The sequence below is a fragment of the Podarcis filfolensis genome, assembly GCF_964270895.1.
Source record: "Podarcis filfolensis genome assembly, chromosome: 1".
In the NCBI taxonomy this organism is placed as follows: Eukaryota; Metazoa; Chordata; class Lepidosauria; order Squamata; family Lacertidae; genus Podarcis; species Podarcis filfolensis.
In genome coordinates, this window is record NC_139604.1 from 39,871,191 (window position 1) to 39,892,122 (window position 20,932).

Consider the following 20,932-nt stretch of genomic DNA (forward strand, 5'->3'; position numbering starts at 1 on the left):
TATATTTCAATACCACTGATAGGCCAGGCAGTTTTCAACTATCCATCACATTGTGCATGCTAACACACAACAAGCTTTCCCATGACAGCATGTCAAGTGAGTTGACTATACTGCTCTTCCCTACTCAACCATTTCATTCTACGTGACAACTTTGAGTGATATCACAGTGCTGTGTTTCATAATAGTGGCTTCAAATCTAGTGCGCTACTACAAGCCATGTTGGCTCACACCAGCAGCGCAAAGGCTGTATTTCTTATTGCCTGGTGCAGAGTTTGTTGCACCAGGTTATATGAATGTAATGACATGATCCAAATGACTTCATTGTAAAGAAATGTTGGACTTCAAGCTGTTTGATGTCAGGCTTTAAGAGTGTCGCCTAAGCAACCTGAGGCAACAATTCCTGTTTTGTCTGATTCCCAAAACAAAGCCCCCGAAAGACAATTCATTCTCCTTTCTTCTGCCCACGGTAAACTGTTTATCAAGGGAGAAGAAAGAAACTTTATAGAATAGGACAATTTCTTAGGGCAGAATACAGGGCAAGTTGTGAAGAAGAGTCCTTGGTCTTGCTGCCATACACTGCACTTCTATATCATTCCAGCAACTATCCTAGGTAGCAGATGAACTGTTCCACTCCACAGATGCCAACGATTCCAGAAGGGTGGGTTGTGGCTCACCAGCAGGTCCCAGTAGTCTTGGGTCAGCCAGGAATAGTTATGAGAGGCAACATGGCTTGAGGTACCAGATTTCATGTCGAAGCTCTGGTTCCTGAATCTTTCATTATTCTTCAGTCCTGACTTTTGGCCTGTTTCTTGCTTTGATCTCCTGGCTTGTCCTTTGCTGCTGACTTGCTCCTTGGCAGTGGTGTAGTGGAGAGGGAACACAAGGAAGCACAACTCCAGGACTTTCTTCTTCTTCTTAGCAGGAACAATGACATCATGCTATGACAGCCTCTCCTTGTTTTGGAAAGGGAACAAGGTGATAATAAGGCTGGTCTGTCGCAGGCAGTAATCCCATCTTGGGATATGTGACAGGCACAGATTCAAGTGATGAAAGGTCAATAGACTGCTAATCACAGTTCAGGATCCAGTAAGCAAAAGTCAGGTCAAATGGCGGTCAGGTTCCAACAGGTCAAAGTGACATAATTCAGAGGATAGGGCCAGATAAGAAACACCAGGCAAAACAGATGTAAAGGCAAGTGAGTAAAACAGCTAGCACTCTGGATAGCTCCAAGTGATGCATGGGCTCAAGTTAGACAAGGAAGGCTTGAATGTTACTCTAGCAACTAGAAAGTCCTTAAGGAGCCTTAAGCAGGATTCCATCTTGCCCCAACCTTAATGAGTGGAGACTTTTCTCTTAAGAGGCCCAGCTTATTTTAAGAGCCATTGACTCCAGTAACATGGCGGGCGGAGATGTTCTATTATAACCTCTGAGCTGGAATCATCAGAGTTTGAAGAAAGTAATTCAGTTCTTCAGAGCAGAGAGAAACTGGTTCCTCGGGTGATGGAGCTTCAGAGAAGGTGGGTACATCAAAGACTGGTTCTGAGGTCCATACCTTCTCCCAGTACAGTATATATCCTCTGCATCCACAGCCTCTTTCCTTAAAGACGGGAAGTTAGAACCCTGGGGAAATCAGACAAACCACTGCACTGCAGGAAAAATGTACACTAGATTTTACCTGACCAGCATCATTTTGGAACCAACTCTTATTCCGGATTTATGTGAAAATGAAAGAATGGGCCCAGCTATTAAGCAGGGTGAGGCCACTGCTGTGGCAGCAGAAGCTCCTGATGCAGCACACCTCTGTGCACCCTGCCTGTCCTCTGCCAGTGACAGAGAAGCACAACAGCCATTGGCACCAATTTCGAGCAAGATCACATCCCACATCTATTTGGGGCAAGATTTCATCCCAAATCGGCACGATCCTGCCCGAAACTGGTGCCAATAGTGGCACCACTTCTCCGCCAATGGAAGATGTGACAGGCAGCAGGCAGGAGTGGCAGCAGCAGATGTGGTGGTGGTGGTGGTGGTGGTAGTGGCAGCGGTGGTAGCACTTGCCATTCCACCTCAAGTAGCAAAATGGGTTGTGCCACCCATGAAAAATGTTATACAATTGCTTGAGTTGGTTGAAGACAATTTCAAGACATGCTTTGTGTACGAATGAATGGATACATGTGTTTAATCCTATGTTAGTCTGATCTCAGATTACCTTCTGACATACACATCTCAAACTGGTAAACAGCTAAATCTACTCCAAGGAGTAGTAATAAAAATATATATTTATCTTCCATTACATAAAAAATCAAATACCTTTCTCAGCCATTACAGAACGTTGCCCAGTGTCTGTGAAATGAAAACAAATACTGTGTTGTAAATGGAAGGTCACTCTTAAATGGAAATGTGGGGAAAGAAAGAAAGTGAGGGAAGGAAGGTGATGGTTAAAAGCTTCTGATGTAGAACCTTGAAAATATAATGTATACAGAGCTTTGAATATTATTAACAACAAAATCTAGTTGTGATGTGTGGAAGTTTTCTTTTTTTCTTTTTTTAAGGGAATAATACAAGCCTGCATGTGCAAATCTCCATGTTTTAACACATCTTCTTAAGTATTCTTTATCATAGAGCAATGAAATCCTTTACAGAACTGCTATCTTGAGAGGAAAATAAATCTCCATCACATACAGGCTGGCAAGGGGAAAATGCTGAAAGATCCATTTCCTATATTGTGTTCTAAAACTTTGATCTCCGCCACAAATAAGAAGAGGCATTCTGCTTATTTGTCATGTAAGAATGATCAAGTCCTATAATGCCAGCAGAGGAGTATTGAAAGTGTTATGTCCTAAGGAGAGATGAGCCTGCAATTAGATTTACTGATCCTATGGTAATGTTTGTTGCTGAGGTCATTATCAGTCAAAACACTTTCTTTTCTGTAGTTGCTAGCAGATATGCCACTGTGGCTTCCTTCTTCCATTTCTGTTGCTTTAAAATGAAAAGGAAAGAAGAATGGGGAAATGAATATTACGGAGACTCCATCTGCAGTATGTCACTTGCTCTTTATACTTAGGTTTTCTTCCTTTATATTAGCAAAAAGAAGAAGAAAGAAAATGAGGGGAAAAGGAGACATCTTAATTATATCTGCAACTCAGGTACTGTTTGTACTATATTATTAAAACTTAGCAGATATGCGGGTTCTTACTCTGATCGTGTTAAGTTTAATGGCATGAAGATAATGCACATCTCATTACAAAGAACAGCTTAATTCATTCTTTTAAAGTACAGTAGCTGCTGAAACAAAGATCACTTCATATATGTAGGTTCCAGAAGCCGCACTGGAAGTACCCCAATGATCACCCAACACAACACAATCATCTCTTCCTACAGCAAAATGCTACCATCAGGAGTATGTTCACTTTACAGCATATCCAGCCTACTTTTCTTTTAACAACTCCCAGGGAAGATTATTGTGCTATTTGTAGACAGCTGGTAACAACATTTTTATATTTATTTCCCTTGGTTGGAACACAACTAGCTCTGCATTTCCAGGGAAGATCTGCACTTGTGCTTTTCAAACAGGAGCTGTCCATGTCTTGTGGTGTGTTGCCTTTGAAACAGAAGGAAGCGAAAGCAGGTTCTGAAATGAGATGCGCTATTTGTTTATCTGGTGTCCAAAGGAAAAACAAATATCAAAAATCTTCTGTGATGCCTTTGGTGCACCTAAAATGGATCTTTGGATCTCTGTATATTTAGGAAAATTATGAAGATGCTACTTGCTAATCCATTGTTTATCCTGACTTCTAAGGTCATGTCTGCAACATCCATTTAAAGCACAACACCTCCCCTCAAAAGATCCTGCTTTCAATGTATGGTGTTCCATACATTATTTCCAGGTAAGAATGTCCAGGACTATAGTCTTCTGTCAACATATCTGACACTTGTTTTTTGTTTCTTTAGACTAAACCCAGGGAGGTCTTCTGGTTTTCCTTGTAACTTCAGTCGCCGTGCCCTCATTTAAGACACAGTATTAAGATGTTTTAATATGCAACATAGCCCTTGCTACATTTGACAAACACCAGCTTTGCTTAGTTGTCTACTCAGGCACTGGACGGCAAAAATTTGATCTGTATGTATAATCTAAGAAAGATGTGCAGATTGCATAGCTAATGTGAGCTGACAGGCCTTTGTCTCTCTCTTCCTTTAGTTAATCTGCATTAAAATGTAAAACTAAAAAATAAAACATGGCCAAGTCACCATGATGCAACCACCTCCTTCTCTTCCTCATGGTGAGGCCAAATGGTCCCCAAGGCACTTGGTGACATAGTGAGCATTGCATTGCTCGGCTCTACTTTACCTTTATTTTTTGTGTTACTTGCACTTGACCTTTTACCTTCCTTCTCTTTGCAGCCAAAACAATTGCTTGTTCACATTCTCCAGAATGTGGCCAATCACTTCTTTTGGGTTGTTGTTTTTTTTTTAAAGCATTGGGTTTTTATTTTGAAATTAAGCTTGAAACAAGCAAAACAAAGCACATGATACAACAAGATCACTAATCAAGGGATATGGACAACCTACTGATTACAGTCCTTAGTTTGTGGAATAACTACAGCATTACAGCCTAGGGGGAAGCTTACTCACTAATGGGGGATTTTGGCTGTGTAAATTACATAGCCAAAGCACAGTTGGAACCCTGTGGGTGTGTATCCTGGACTACTGACCCTGTATTGGATAATATGTATAAGCAATTGCTACGGCTGTAAACACAGAATTAGTAAAGGGTCAGAAAAGATCGCTTACCCTCTTTCGGTGGGCAATTGTTGTAGCCCTGCATGGCTCCTGGGGGCAGGGAAGGGGGAGATCAGGCCCCTCTCCTTCATGGCTGCCGGTAGTCCTTGCACCTGGCTAGCCGTGGGGGACAATGTGATAGCCTGCCAAGATTTCAAATTTGAACTGGCCAATAGAGGCCTTCAAAGGGGGCAGGGCCTTGGTGGCAGACCAGCATGAGCACGGCTTCACTCTGGTCTGCCACTGTGGTATAAAAGTCGGCTGCATTGATGAGCCAGCAGCACAGCTGGTGAGATTTCTACCCACCTGCCCAGCCTAAATACAGGCCAGCGAGCACTGTGTTTAAAAGACCTTGCTGTCAATGTAATTGGCTGTTGTATTCGGGGGTGGGAAGGAAACAAAGTGGATCTGTTTGGGGTTTTGCCTTCCTCATAGCAATTGTCACACCTTCTGGTGTATAAGGCATTGCATTGAATTCTTAAGCTTTCTTCCCAGGAAGGGGGTGAACTGCTGCATCACCTCCCCTCCCAGGTGTGGTATCTCAGGTTACCCCTTTAAAGAGGTCTAGGTGGGAATTCCTGTCCTGAAGGAAAAGAGGTGAGCAGACAGGTCATAAGACTTCTGATTGTGGTCCATGGAGCCAGCTTAGTTGACCTATGTCATCAGGGGCTCCTTAACCTGGGCACAACCCCTTTAAACTTCAGTCATCAGGTGGGAGGCTGATTCAGGATGCATACCCAGTGCCGAGGCCAAAGCCTACCTACATCTGTAATCAATAAAGTTGTGGCCAGTTTTAATTCCAGAACATTGTTGCATCAGTTCTTTCACCTGTTCACCACCTTGCCCCTTCCCATCCCTGGGTACACTGCACATGGGTCCACAACCAACCATGCCCCCACCAACACCACAATAAAGCAAGGAAGTATATCACCAACCACCTCATCAACTGCTTCATGGATCATTCTTACAGCTGAATGCACCAATAGCTCTTTGCCGGTCTACACTAGATAGGTTGGTATTGCAACTTTATTCAAAGTCAGAAAATATTCATAAACCGGATCTCAAAAACAGGAGCACAACTAAAAAATAAATAAATCAGAGTAGTGTAGTGGTTTGACCTTGATATGATGGCAATTCTTTAGAAAACAGCTAGTGTAGAATTAATCTTGGCCTGAAGAGGGGCAGCTGGTAGCAGATGGCACCCTGAAACAGAAATGCTTATCTAGCCTCCTGGCAAGTGCATTGCTGCTGCTTACTGGAGGGGTGAGGTGGTGTTGAGGTCAGCATGGGATAAATGCACCACTGGAGGCAATCTGGTGGTCCTGATGGTGTGTTTGCACCACCCCACCCTCCCTTGGTAAGCAACAGCAATTCATCATCTAACAGGTCAGATAAGCATCTCTAGCCCACCACCCCACCCACTACTGGGAGCAGCTCCTATGATCAGCATATTTTTGTTTAACTTATGAAATGCCAATGATACAACGTGTTGGTTCTGCTATCATGACCAGTCATACCTAGTGTAGAAGGGTCATTCCTACAGTAGAACCATCAAAAGGATACATGCATCTGCGAGGCATTTTAAAATATGCAAGAGCAAATATCTGGACAGTCCTCATTTCACTGAAAATCAAGTAAATATGTAAAAAAAGTATAATTATCTGTTTTATTCTTAAATGGGTTACTTAGGAAATAAAATGTAATAAGAAAACAATTCAAAGCTTTGAGCAGCCATTGGAATTCCTCAAGCATATTCCTCGCTTAAGAGAGCACTGAAGTTTGAAATGTTTAGTGTCAGAGATACAGTAAATAGCAGCTGTTTCCCCAGAAGCATGCACAAAAACAGACTAAAACAAAATACAAATATGCAACATTTGCCAAGTTTTATAAATTCTCACTATTTCCCCAATAAAAATATAAATATGTGTTATGGTATTCATTTTTTTGCTTTCATATTTACATGGGAGTCAGAATCAAAGTAAAAAGCTAATCAGTGTTGTTAATTTGCAGGTGTGATTTAGGACTCTTTATGAATGGTAGTTGCCTTCTTCTGGAGCACATTCTTTACTGTGGCTTCCGTAACTGGTGGGGGCTAAGGATCCTAAAACCCACCCTTTCAGAGTTTCACAGTCACCCCCAAGTTGTTCTCATCCTCCCCATCCCAACCTCAGCATCCTATTTATTTGAACTAACATGCTCTTCCCTTTTGCTGTATCATCTGGTTCTTCTCTTCTGGTATACTAAAAAGGAGAAGAAAATTTTGAAGCAATGTCTGTGATTCAATGAGCCACAGACTAAATTCAGAAAACAGCACCACTGTATCCCCTTAAGTGCTTACTGCAGAAGTGGAGAACCCCTCACCCCCCAGATGTTTTTGGATTGCAACTCCCATCAGCTCCAGCCAGGATGGCCAATGGTCAGGGATAATGGGAGTTGTAGTCTAGCAACATCTGGTGAATTACAATTCCTCATTCCCCTTTGAGTGACACTTCAAGAAGGAGGTGAGGGTAGCTTTGTAGTTGCTGAAGACACATTAAGCCCATCATTACCACATCTGCAGTCAGGATATAGCTGCTATATTCCAGTCCCTGAAATCCAGGTGGCCTAATCTGCACATTATGCATGTTTTGCTAATTATGCAAATCAAGTGGTAGGGTGGGGAAGCCTTAAGCAACCCAACCCCACTGTTTTCCTACTCCTCTTCGCAGTGTTGCTTTGCAGCAAGCAAACAGCCTTTTCCCTTCTACAAACATGGGCATGTAATGCGTAGCTGAACCGTCTAAGGCTAAATACATAGTCAGCTAATGGCATAGAACAGCAGCCAGAATCAGGGCAAAACCATGAAAAGTAGTCATGGGGCAACTCTGGTTCAGCAACATGGACGGGAATTACTGGAATGATGTGCTCTTTCACTGCATATTCAAAGGCTGAGATGACTGCCCGCCATTTACAGACAGAGAGCTGAATCTTAATTGGAAAGAAGGTGGCACATATAATGTGACAAGGAAGAAAGGTAGAAGCATAGAGTCTTGTGTAGCACCATTTTAGTTCCACATTACTGGCTATTTGTTTCCAATGGTAAAAGCAAAGAGAAAGAGTGTGATTCAGAAAAGTAAGGGTGGGGAATTTCCAAAGGGTAAGGAAGATTAAGAGAGCATTCCTATTCCTCTACTTCTTCTCCCTCTCTTATTCCACTTATTTTTGTCTACTTGTTTTGCTTATTCATTATTGGTGGCAGTGCTAGTGGCATAATCAGGTTGAGAATAGGTTGTGTACTGCATGACTCTAGTGACAAACTGCTCCAGAAATTAAAAATCTTAATTAGGTTACAGAGAGGTAAAAATGAATCCTCAAAAAGGTGGATAGAGCTACAAAGTTGTTTGCCATTACAGAACTTCTCTCTCACACATGTCTATGCTTCTCAGGGAAACATGAATGATCTGTGGTTTTTACATTTATGTGAAGTCTGTATGATCAGAGGCAAGGTACAGCTCACCAATCACACAGAGAAAAAGCAAAGCTAGAGTAAAGTGGGCAAGGATCTAGTAGAGAAGATCAGAAAGATAACCAAAGAGAAATTTCAGTGAGCACTTTCTTAGAAACCTAACATTTTAAATGCAAGGTGATCAATTAATGAAGGTCAAGGGCTCTTCTCTTTGTTCTGGATTTTTCAGACAAGCATAACAGCAGCTAAGTGTATGTAGTAGGCCAATGGACAGGGAGGGGGAGAAAACAGGCAAGAAAACTACTGTGTCATCAAAACACTACACTTCAGAAGAATTGCCTCTTTATGGGGCTCAATAAAAGATAATGCATTCTGCAGGTAAAATGTTTTCTAAGGAACTCTCGGCAAATTTATGAACCATGCTTGCTAGATGATTATTGAGGGCAAGTTAAGATTGGGTAGATAATTAAGGTTGAAAACGTGTCTCTGGATCATAAAAACCCACAGAAAATGCCATGAGAAAAGTTTACGCAAACACTTGAGGGCACTGTGGGGCTTGGAATATACAAGGTCATGAGGATGTGGAAGGGATTAACAAATAAAAATCTGGCCACAAGGAACAATTACTGAACAAGTTGAGAGAAAGATGATGTTTCATCTCATTATTGTTTAGGATTACTTATCTTCAGATGGTTTGCCATTTTTGTTACACAGCATAAGTAGCCGTTATCCCTTTATGATGCCTGAAGCCAAGAAAAACACTAGCTGCTTCAAAAATGTATTTGTAAATGTACAGCACATCTGAACATAAGTACAGGAGATAAGAGGTTGTGGGTCCGCGGTGGTGGAAGCAGGTGGCCAATGGACTGAAGGGGCAAAAACTCTTCTGTAAGCAAGGAATATAGCTGACAAAACTGCAAGAGTTAATTATGTTACCTTGTTGTATATTGGAATGGTCGATCCATAGAGAACTAGAGTTCCTACTAGGTAGGCACTTGAGCTATAAATGTAACCTTAACTCATCACTTCTAATAAATGGGAATATTGCTATTAAGTTTCAGATGTGACTTGTAGCCTTAGGCCACAATCCAATGGACAGTGAAGTCACAGAAGTTCAATAGGCATGTTGAAGCTGCTGCTGGACTGTGGCCATAGTGCTTAAAGCATTTTATGCCACTCTAGAAAGGGATTATCAATAAAAAAAAATGTTTTAAATAGTTTCAGCACGCTATAAAAACTAGATTGCTCCCATCAATCAATCCAGAGACATTCTGTAAGTAGAAACAGAAAACCTTTTTAACATGATAAATGCCAACAACATTAGACTATTGGCAAATTATACCTTAAAGCAAAGATTAGCAGAACACACAGGCTTTGCCTACTGGCAACATTTTAGAAAGCAATTATAAAACTTATGAATTAAAGATTTCTGTCCTTAATGTACTGAAACTTATCTAGTCATATCAAATATTTCATTAGTTGCAATGGATTTATTCATGGAAAACATCTTGCAAGGGTTAGGTATGATATCTATAAACAGCAACATCTCTTTGCAAGTCTTTTTTATTCAGATGAAACAAAACACCATCAATTCTTGCCTTTTCAATTTCCATGAAAATTTGTTCTACAGCAAAATGAAAGGCTGGATGGGGGAACCAACTGATAAATTCAAACTGCAAAGGCAGTAATCAACCAAAAAAGCAAGTTAGATTTATTTGAGAATGTCTATGATATCCCACTAGAAATAGCAATGCACAAAATGTGGGAAAGTGTTTCCTCATTTCAGTCACATATATCAACCACCTCCCCCCACTATATCAATAGGTTTAGCTCTAGTAGAAAACTTTCTGTAGAAAGACTCACCAAGGAGGATAGAGTTATAAAAAGGTGCAGTACAAATTCTTCTCAACTGGATTCAAATAAAACACAAGCCAAGGAGCTGTAGACTTAGATATCCTATCAGCACATTTGATTTACTTGTATTCTCCATAGCAGGGCAGGTAATTCCCATATAAAACTTTATTCTCAAGCTGCTACGACCTTGACTTTTACTGCAAGTTCAACTGAAGGGATATTGTTTCAGAGAAGAAGGGAGTTCTCACAGATAAGATAATGAAGTGTCAAATATACCTTATGAAATACAACTATTGTTTCAAAACAAGAGGTTCTGATTTAGTGTTTGTTAACAGACAATTCAAAAATTATGACTTGGTCCGTATATGGAACATACCCGGTGACAAACACTGAATTACTCATTTGTTTATCTCATAAAGTATAGGCTTGTATCACAGAGATACCTTCTGCTTTCTATAAGAGGGAGAAAATAAGGGTGCGGAGGGTAGAGTGAAGCTAGAATGTAAATTAAATGGGTAGAAATCCTTTCTGTTTTATATATATATATATATATATATATATATATATATATATATAGTTGGAACTCCTTGTTTCTACCACTGAAAATATGAGGGAACATAATTGCATCAAAGTTTCCGATTCATTCCTAAGTTACTTAAAATGTCTCAAATGGTTACATTTGCGGAGTTGTTTTCCTCACTAAAAACCAGAACCCCCCTGCTAAGGCTGTAATTTTCAAAATATATTTTCCTGGCAGTTTAAAAGGGCATTCAGTGGCAAGGAAAATATTAAGCATCTTTCCCCAGTGGTGTTTGTGACACAAACCAAACAAATGGGGCACTTAACACTCACCTTTCCATTTGCCACTGTTGAGACCCATCTAGCTATATAAAGTACTTTTCATATTTAATTCTGCAGCCAAATAGGATTATTACCTGTCACAGCTGAAACGGTATCGCAAATCATTTGCTAATAGAAGGAAACCAGAATAATGGGATGGAGAGAAGATATATACCTATTTTAAATAACATGCATCCTATGTGTTTTATTTTCACGCTGGGCAAAGCCAACAGCTAAGCAAGTGGGTATAGAAGGTTATTGAATTCCCTCAGGGATCACTCTCTTCTCAACTCTGCCTGATATTAAAATAACCATCCTAATCAGAAATCTCAACACATACTAGCATTTTGCAACACTCCCAGGGAAATAAACTTAAATAAACTTAGATTTATTTCACAGCTGGAAAGACAACGGGCAGATATCACTTGCATGTTAAGATTTAAAGTGTGCAGGTCTAGAGGTCCACTTTCAGCAGGTAATGTGCTTCGGATTAATTCTATTTACCTTTTACAATGTTGAAAACACATCCAGTAGGATTTTCTATCTTCGTTTCCACTCACCTTTAAAGTTTACCATATATATATATATATATATATATATATAAAATAGAAAAAGTATACACTACTCTAAGGTGAAAGATAACATTTTAAGCTAGGTTTGACAATGGTAGGACATGCCATTAGGCTTTTCTCATCAGTGCACATAATCTAAATCTCTTCGCTCTTTTTGTACCGGATGAAGCTATGTACTATTTGAATAAGCTATCAGCCGTTGCAAGCAAGAGATGAAATAGACAACAAAAGCATTTTTAAAGCTGTTTTTATGTGGATACGGTAATTAATCATTCTGAAAATAAATATAAAACCCACCGTTCCACAAAGCCAATGTCATTTTTCTAATCACCTACCACATGAGTTAATTACGATGCACCAAATGTGCTTAGAATAAATCAAATTTTATTTTTCCATGAAACTGAATACTCACTCACAGTATACATTTATAATATAATCATGGATTTTTCTTGGTGGGGGGGTATAGCTTTGTTCAGGCATTAACCTGAGCAGGGGAAGGGTTAAACTGGAGGTGGGAAAGAGGCTTGCATGAAAGCCCTACCTCCCAACATCCCCAGGTATGCATGATCATGCAAATCTTTGCAAGATTAGGTCTGAAGTCAGTTGTTAAGTGCATTCACTTATAAATTGTCCCTGCAATCAAAAACCCTGATAAGCCAGGGGCTTGCAAGCACTTTTAATTGAACACACTTCAAAAGCTTCTTTGGAACTTCACAGTACTTGCTGAAAGTTCTGAAGAGCAGACCAGGGACATTGGAGAAGTGTTGCATGTGCACTCCATACCCCAGTTTAACCCTTTGAACGTTCAGGAAAATACCTGAACCCAGCTTATCCCTTTTCTGTGTGGAAGAAAGGTCCATGCACAGGGGATGGGCAGATAGTAGAGTGAAGTGTAAGGGCAAAGAAGAAGAAATGGCCTTTACCACCTCAGAATGCAAATTGCATGCATATGTGTGTGCATGTCTTGGAGAGAACCCTGATGCCAATCACTTCTGCATATGAAAAGCTGGCAGATCAGAGAAACATGGCAAGAATATGTTAAGTCTTCCACATAAAAAAAGGCTAGGAAAAGAAGTACTGCATTTAAGAATACATTGAAATGTGCTGTGGAAGAAATCATTTGGGGAAGAGGGCAGAAACCATAGGAGGTTCATAGACTCATAGAATAATTCAAATCAACATCACACTGTCTTAAAATCATGTGAGGAGGCATTGAACCTTAGGATCTCCTACTTGCAGGAGAAGTTATATGTACCCTAGATTGAACCCAAGGAAGGGGACACCATCAAGCTTCACCTTTGAAGCCTTTTCAGTTGGGGGGGGGGGGTCAATGATCCCACATAACTTGCCTTGGGAACTGAACCAGCACAGGGCCAAAAGGAACCTAAACAGTCTTATCTACATTTATTTCCCCATCTGTCTCTGTTGTATGGGAAAGGAAATAACCTGTAGTCTGTCAAGGAAGGGCAGTCCTGGCCTTAAGGTCTCTGGCATTCAGGCCTAGCCTTGAACTTTCATGTCACCATGAGCAACTGAAAGGGAAGTTCTTCACTCCCCCTTTCTCTGAAGAAGGGAATATTCGCATTACAATTTTTCTACTTCAGTCGCTTGCTTTCTCTCCCTAATTACCTGCCCTCTTAAGGGCAGATTTACCCAGCCCTATTTACATCCCAAGATTGCCTTGCTGCATCTAAGCATCCATGACAGCCTGCCAAATCCCCAGTGCCGTCCTTTCTCCTTATATGCAAAAGTAGTTTTCCCACCACCCTTGCCTTTGCCTCTCTCCTTCTTCCTCCTTCACAGAAAAAAAGAATCCAATTAGCTACCAGTCAAGCCATGCTTTTTCTGGTGTGGCCTACTCCTGTATGTTCGTAATTTGTGTTCCCTTACCCTCTGGGATTTCTCTCCCTTACCCTCAATATTTCCAGGCTACAAAATACAATGTCCCCCATGGCCTGCCATGTCTTTATACTTAAATTTGGAAGCCATACTTCTGTTGTTGACACGTGTCATTCATAAAAAGGGTGCATATACCAATATCCAGATTTATGGGTTACATCTTGATCCTGCCTCTTGGTTTGGACTTTGGTTCTTACTATTGGCTTTAATCCATGGCTTGTGAGTCTTCATGTCTCGTTCTCCTCAGAATGCTACCCACAGGCCACAGCCGATTACCAAATACCATACCAAATTCAAATAAGGAGGAGCCAAATTCTGTTCTGACAAAACAATCCTTGTGAAATGTCTCAACCAGGCCACTGGAACGACACAACCCTTAAACAGAGGAATGGCAGTTTCACTATGAAATAGTGTAAAGTGAATAACAACTAGAAGAAACTCACTTCAGTGTTCAAGAGAGATTGCTGTTCATTTCCTCTCTCATTATGTCTTTCATCCTCTTGAGCAAGTCCCTGAACAGTTTGGATCTCTAAAGACATCTTTCATCTACTATATACTCTTGCTTAGTGCTCTGTTGTCACTTAAAAAAAAAACAGAAAGAAAAAGAAGGGAGGAATACACTGCCTAAGATGGTCGCTTGAATCAAAGGCACTGCACAGTAGATAAAAGAAATCTAAGGAGGACCAAACTTAATGAAGGAATGATATTTAAAAGGATCCCTGCACTCTCTCATCACCCCTTCACCATTTTCCACATTAAAGTAGGAGCACCTTAAACAAAAGTGGCCTTTATTTTCCCTAAACTATGAAATAAAGCTTCCACACAACCAGCTGTCTGATGATGAGTGAGAAATGCTAATATTGCTTCTGAACTGTGTACATTTAGACCTGACTTTAACAGGCGCATTTCTCATTGATCTGGTGGTGGGTCTCTCATCCCTTCCCATTAACGGAGAAAGCCATAGTGTGAAAAGCTTTGATGTCCCTTCAAGTCTTTTGCTCTCATTATTTTTGATTTTGTTAATGTTTCTTGCATAAGGCATTTATCTTGTAATTCAAGTCTTCTGTATTATGCTAGGAGAAAACACCCAGTTTGGATAGAAGTCTGGTGCTCTAAACTCCGGCCTCCCTGTGCCTTACTTTTCATATGCAAGTACTATATATAAAAAGCCATCAGAGGGGGAACATTGCCTATTTTTCCACTGAAGTCACGTGTATAATTTTGCCTGACACAATGTTTATCATCTTCCTTTTGCTGAAACTCGGCACATTACTAAATTGCCTTTGGTTAAAATGTAACACTGCACATATCACTGTCAGGTCAGATTGCTATAAAGACTTTTCTTGGTTTTCAGAGTGTTGATAGAACAATTTTGGGCTAGATTGCACTTAATGTTAAAGTGAAGTTTAGCATTGCAAGAATGAACCACAGTGAGCCTCAGGCCTCTGCACTCGCCACCCCCTGTTCTAGTGCGGTTGTGAGGAGGAGTTCAAACGCTTTTGCTTCTAGATGAGAGGCAGCTTGCAATGTTGGAGTCACCTTTAATATTCCACATGAAAGTCCTAGTGAGACTTACTCCCAACTATACATGTTTAGAATGGGGCTGATAGCACTGACAAGAAAATAAACAAGATGGCTTTGGAAAAGCTCTGCTTTGTCCTTGAATTAGGGGCATGACATGAAACAGGGATCCATCTTCTTAGGAATGTTTTTAAAACAGAGGGACTCTTTGGTCTGCAGGATATAAAGGACACCTTTGAAGAAAGCATTTAATTTGACTCAACATGCACAAGCTGTTATTTTGATGGCTACAAAAAAGGCAATACAGTGGTACCTCGGGTTAAGAACTTAATTCGTTCTGGAGGTCCGTTCTTAACCTGAAACTGTTCTTAACCTGAAACACCACTTTAGCTAGTGGGGCCTCCCACTGCCGCCACACGATTTCTGTTCTTATCCTGAAGCAAAGTTCTTAACCCGATGTACTATTTCTGGGTTAGCGGAGTTTGTAACCTGAAGCGTCTGTAACCTGAGGTACCACTGTATTTTTACATTTGTGTGAAGATCAATAACATAAAAACAATACTTAACTGGTGTACATGCAATAGGAACTGAAAGCAGAAAAAGATACTAGATAGATATATTCCTTTCCTCACCCTTCTGACCATATAACCATCCAATTATTTAAATTGCTGTTCTATCTTAAGAACATGAATGAATTTATTATGATAAAAACCCTAGATGAAAAAGTGGATGTGACATAAGACTATAGCAAGCAGTGAATTAGCAAGGTGAAATAAAATTGTGCTGTAATTCAAGCACTTGTCTAATGGATAGTATGCCAATGGCAATCCTTTACAGATTTCCCCAAGGTTAATGTGTACCCAGGACTTCTGCAAAAATAATAATAATCAGGTCATCAATGATAGTTTCGTATGCAGTCATTTAAAGTTAACTGATTAATTTATTGTATACTGGCATGGCCAATTATTTATCCCCCCAGGAGGTTCTCAGATGCAGAAGAAGGTAGAAAGGGGTTCTTTCAGAAACTCTGAGATCTGGAGAGTCTGTCCTGAATTGCTCTAAGAACTCGTTTGTTTCCAGTGGATCATTTCCAGAGCTCTACTGTCAAAATATGTGGCTGCAAATGATGTTGGGGTGACTACAGTTAAGGAGGGGGGAGCCTATGCAGTGGCAACCAGAGCGGTGCTACTAAAATTGCAACTGACACATAAGGAGTTCCAGTTCTCTAACATTCAATAAGGAGAGGATTTAAGCTATATACATGTGGTCAAAATCTGTGTGCAGTCAGGAGGTTTGAGGCTGCACCAGGCCATTTTCTTCTCTCCCTAAGTGCATGTATTGGAGACAATGGGTTGCATCCAATGTTGCAAGTGCATAGTTCCACTTGTGCAGTGGGACTTCCTCTCCTCTCTGTGTGCATCCACAAAATCTACTCTAGAGGGTCTACCAACTCTATGAAGCACATTTTGAGAGTGCATGGGGCTGGAGGCTGCAGGGAACAGAGAGGAGGGGGTAGTTCCATTGCACAAGCAGAATGGCAACCCAGTGTTTGCACAGGAACAGCTGAAATGCAAAAAAAAATATTAAAAATGTCCAGGTTCCATTCATACTGCTACAAAATCAAAGTGCAAATGCCACAAAATAGAGCACCAGGCTCTGTAAGTGTAGGCAGCTACATAAACATGTAATCTAAGAAAAGAACTCCAGGCAGGCTGGTACATTGAGGGGAGTGGGAAAGGACAGCTCAGCCCCCATTGACACTGCACAGAGTTTGCACATCAGTACAGGAGTCTAGTGTGTCCAACAAGGGACAGGAGCTCTTTCTTTTGGAGTGGTAGCTTCAGAAGCCCCACAACTATATTCTGAACCAGAAAATTATCTATAACCCCCCCCCCCCCCGAATTTCTTACACACACAAAAGTATTTTAAGTTACGGTGCCCCTTTACATGCAAGAGTCATTGTTTAGAACCCTTAAATAACAGGACAGTAATTCATTTTCTGCCACAAGGTTGCTATAGCGAAACCTTAAATGACTGCTTTACCACTTATCACCAATCATAAATGTAACCTTAGATGTACACGCTCAATTTTGAAATATTATTTTCAGGAAATGACTCATAATTAGTAAATAAGTTCATGTAACTACCAAGCAAGGATATGTCAAGGATATTTTAACCTCAAAAGAATTATAATATTGGTAGATAGTGGTAATTTCTGCTTACATTAAGTACCTAGTTTATTATCTTGTTGTTTTAGAGTTATTTCTTGGTCATGCACTGGGATGACTGAAAAATATATATCTATATCTATATTTACAGTATATACACCACACTTCTCACTTCTCTTCCCCCACCTTGCTTACCCAGCAGCCCCTCTGCCATCATTTCCCCCACATCTGACTAAACCCTCATCCCTTTGCACCTAACCATCTCCTCCTCTCTTTATACCTCACTGACCCCCTTGCACCTATCACCTCACAGCTTGCTAAGACCTCCACCCTCATCTCACAGATTGTCCCACCCACAGAGCACCATAACATTTAATGTATTTTGCTTAACTGGTGAGACGTCACATTTATTAGATTTGAGCACCACCCTTCACCCGACAATCCCAGCGCAGTTCACAACATAAAAATACAAGATAAAAAACACGAAATACATAATTAAAAAACCCAAAACAAACAAATAGATATTCTGCAAGCAGAGTTCTTAGGTCTCTTGGTTCCAGAGACAATGTAAAATGTTACCTCACCACTGGCCAAGATGAGGAAACTGTACTATTGAGCTACCCATGTTAAATGGACAATGATATATAATCCCACATCCTAGTACCTTGTTTCTCACATTTCTTGTTCTTATCCCTCCGCTGCCCATCTATGAGAATTGTTTTAATTCAATTTGTCTCCCCAATGCGCTACAGAACCCTAAAGCAATTTGGAAGTTCTTTGTAGTCCATATCATCCAACTCTTTGCATGTTTTCAACTGACTTAAAATGGAGGAGATAATTGGGAACTGTTTGTTTAGTTAAAAAAAAAAGGTTTCTTTAGAACTTGTCCTAATAAATATCCATGACTATTATTTCACAAACATAAACTCAGATTTGCAGAGGGAGATGTTGAACATCAACTTGGAAAGTATAAGAGTTTTGTTTTGGAATCTTTTTATCTTTAAAAAAACCCAACAACAAAAACCAACCTAAGTCTTACAAAAGGATTTAAAGTTTTGACAATGAATCCAGACAGCTCACATATCTACTGGGAAAAGAAACCAAGAACAACAAATCATAAAGCAAATAGAAAGAGAAATAAATCTGGAATGGTATTCCAATAGAAGCAACTGCCTTCATACCTCTGAAATGAAAATTCGTGCAACCAAACCTCCCAGGTAACTTTATTCTCTATTTTTCTAAAACATTTAGTTACTTCAATTCCCTGCACAGACTTTTTTTATTGCTCCCAAATTATGCACATGTTACAGCTCATCACTAAAAACTGAAATTCTAAACTTTCAAACATATGGTACTGTACATGTGATCATCTTCTACGGGGATAACCTTCCATTAAAGTGTTTTGTTTGTTTTTCTAGCAGGAATGACTAACAACCAGATACCTCAGCTACTGTACTAAAACTGTTATCAAGGGGTGTGCTTAACCTCTCAATAGCACCAGTCTGTTTCAGGTTCCCACATTAGTGCTCTCAAAGTTGCACTTTTATAATTTAATTATCATGCTCCAGGAACTAATACTCATAGAGCCAACAAGTCATACTAAAATACGCAATAACATGCTTTTTGGAAGACAAGTTCTCCTACAGTTTTTGTCATTCCTCAGAAAGCATGGAGTTAATTATTGACAACCATTTCCATTTCCATTGTATCCATTCTTGAGTCAGCAATGGAATATTTTAGGAAGCGCCTTGACCGACACTTTTGTTGCATGCACTTCTCTTGCATCGTGTATAGACACATCAGCATCTATATTCCTCTTCCTGCCCGTGTCAATTATTTGTGACTGGATTGTGCATTAAAAATTCTGCATAAATTACTAAATTACTTTACAAACCAGAAGTTCAATAAAATCACCACTCAAAACAAAACAGCAGTCACTAGGTGATTAACAAACAAGTTAAAAAGAAACCAACTGATTTATCAGTGGCCAACAAAGGCCTCATAAAATAAATCTTAAATAAAGAGAAGGTAGAAAGATCTTAAATCTCTGATCTTTGCACTAATGACCACACCACTAAGATTACAAAAAAACCTTTAAAAAACATTTTATTATTAAGACTTGAAACAGGAAACAACACTAGTAAATCATAATACAGTAACACTAGCAATACTAAAGAAAAACCAAAACAGTCAGCAGAATGACTTCATAAAAACCTAAGGAAAGTACAAAGCAGAGTGGGAGGCAATAAATGAGAAGTATAGGTACTCTTAAAGTATAAGCAGAGGGCTTTATCTCCCATCTTAGTGCTGTGCTGATTAGAACTAAGACTGGATCTTTTCTCTTCAACTTTAGCGCTTAGCACCACAGTGGTGAGGTTGGAAATAACCCCATTATTCTCTGAGTAAAAGGCAGCATTCCACCCATATCCCAGCACTGGTACGAGTGGCAGGGGGAAAGATTGCATTTTACTATGCACGTAACTTTCCAGCTCTCCCCATCCCAGGGCTGTGATGCTGATTGTGTATACCTATGAGTGTGTGTGTGGGGGTGCGTGCAATGTCGTATGTGAGAAAGACTGTGTGTGTGCTAAATGTGCATGAATGTGTATGGGTGGTGTGTAAGGGTGTGTGCATGTGTGTGTGTTGTCTGCATGTGCATAAGCCTGCTGTTTCTATAGCTTGTATCCATACACACACATATACAATAAGCTATGCCTACTTCTGGCCTTTGGAGGAATGGCTGAATGCCCCAAAAAGGTAGCTTCCCACTCCAATGTAAGCCCAAGTGTTAGATGGCATAAGGTGCAGCCGGCTAACAAAAAAATATTCTGGAAACCAGCATTTCAAAATGTGCATTCTTACCTCTTGACTGCAAACCGTGACCACATGCTTCATTGACTCCTAGCACACCTTGTCTTACAGAATCTGGCACCAACATACACCAGCTCCACTTGTGGATCTTCCAGCTGGAATTGCAACAAAAGAAGAGCTATGATTATATACTCTGATTTACTTATTTGTTTCAGAAAAGAACAATCCATTAATTACAGCTTCTGATTCAGTCTCATTCTCCTGACCCTTTAAACACCAAGTCTCTCCTTCTCTGAACATTGGCTGTGATGATTTGGGATGCAATGCAAAACATCTGGAACGTACCAAGGCTCCTCTGATTGAAGCCTATATTTGCAATAAATGACACCTTATTTATCCCGATACAGTAACCCATCCATCACCCTGCACCTCCAGCCATGCTCACCACTGGCATGCAGACCCTGGAAGGTGGTTCATGACAAAACGTGTCCCTCAGGCTGGAGAAGACTTCTCACTCCTGCTATAGAAGGAGTGAAGGCATTCTCTCGTTCACTTAGGTGAAGAACAACATATATTTCTACTGGTTAAATGGGCAGGTTTGGACATGAAAAAGTATGGCTTCATCTGCAGCAAGCCTCCTGCTCATGAAATCCACCTCCTCTCTCCTCATCTGCTGCTGCCATGACCAGATCTGAAGCTTTTGATTAGCCACAGCTCATTCTTTCTTCCAAACCTGACAAAATGCCGTTAATCTTAGCAATTGTGTTTGTTTTTTTAAGCCAACTTCAGAACGCGAGTCTGCTTCAGCAAACCACAGTTTAGCTAAACATAAGTATGCTCAAAAGCAGAAGCAGAAGCTTCAGATATTCTTATTGTTGCATGCCCTGGAAGAGGAGAGGGGGAGCATGATAGGAGCCTTAGGCTCACTGCAACATGTTCTCATCGTGATAATCCATGAACCAGCTCAGGGTCATTTATCCATTTGAGCTTCAATCCAACAAAAGCATCCTTATTTGCAAAAGTATACAGATGAATGCACACAGATG

At 40.3% G+C, this 20,932-nt stretch overlaps 1 protein-coding gene across 9 annotated transcripts in view; it reads right to left on the reverse strand.

The window, feature by feature from the left end:
• Positions 1 to 20,932, reverse strand: part of THSD7B (thrombospondin type 1 domain containing 7B) — a 511,659-nt gene that overhangs the window by 104,761 nt on the left and 385,966 nt on the right. For all 9 annotated transcript variants that reach the window (XM_083581788.1, XM_083581787.1, XM_083581784.1 and 6 more), the window contains one exon: positions 19,938 to 20,041. In XM_083581788.1, the coding sequence (XP_083437914.1) occupies positions 19,938 to 20,041 (104 nt within the window). The remainder of the gene's footprint in view (positions 1 to 19,937; positions 20,042 to 20,932) is intronic.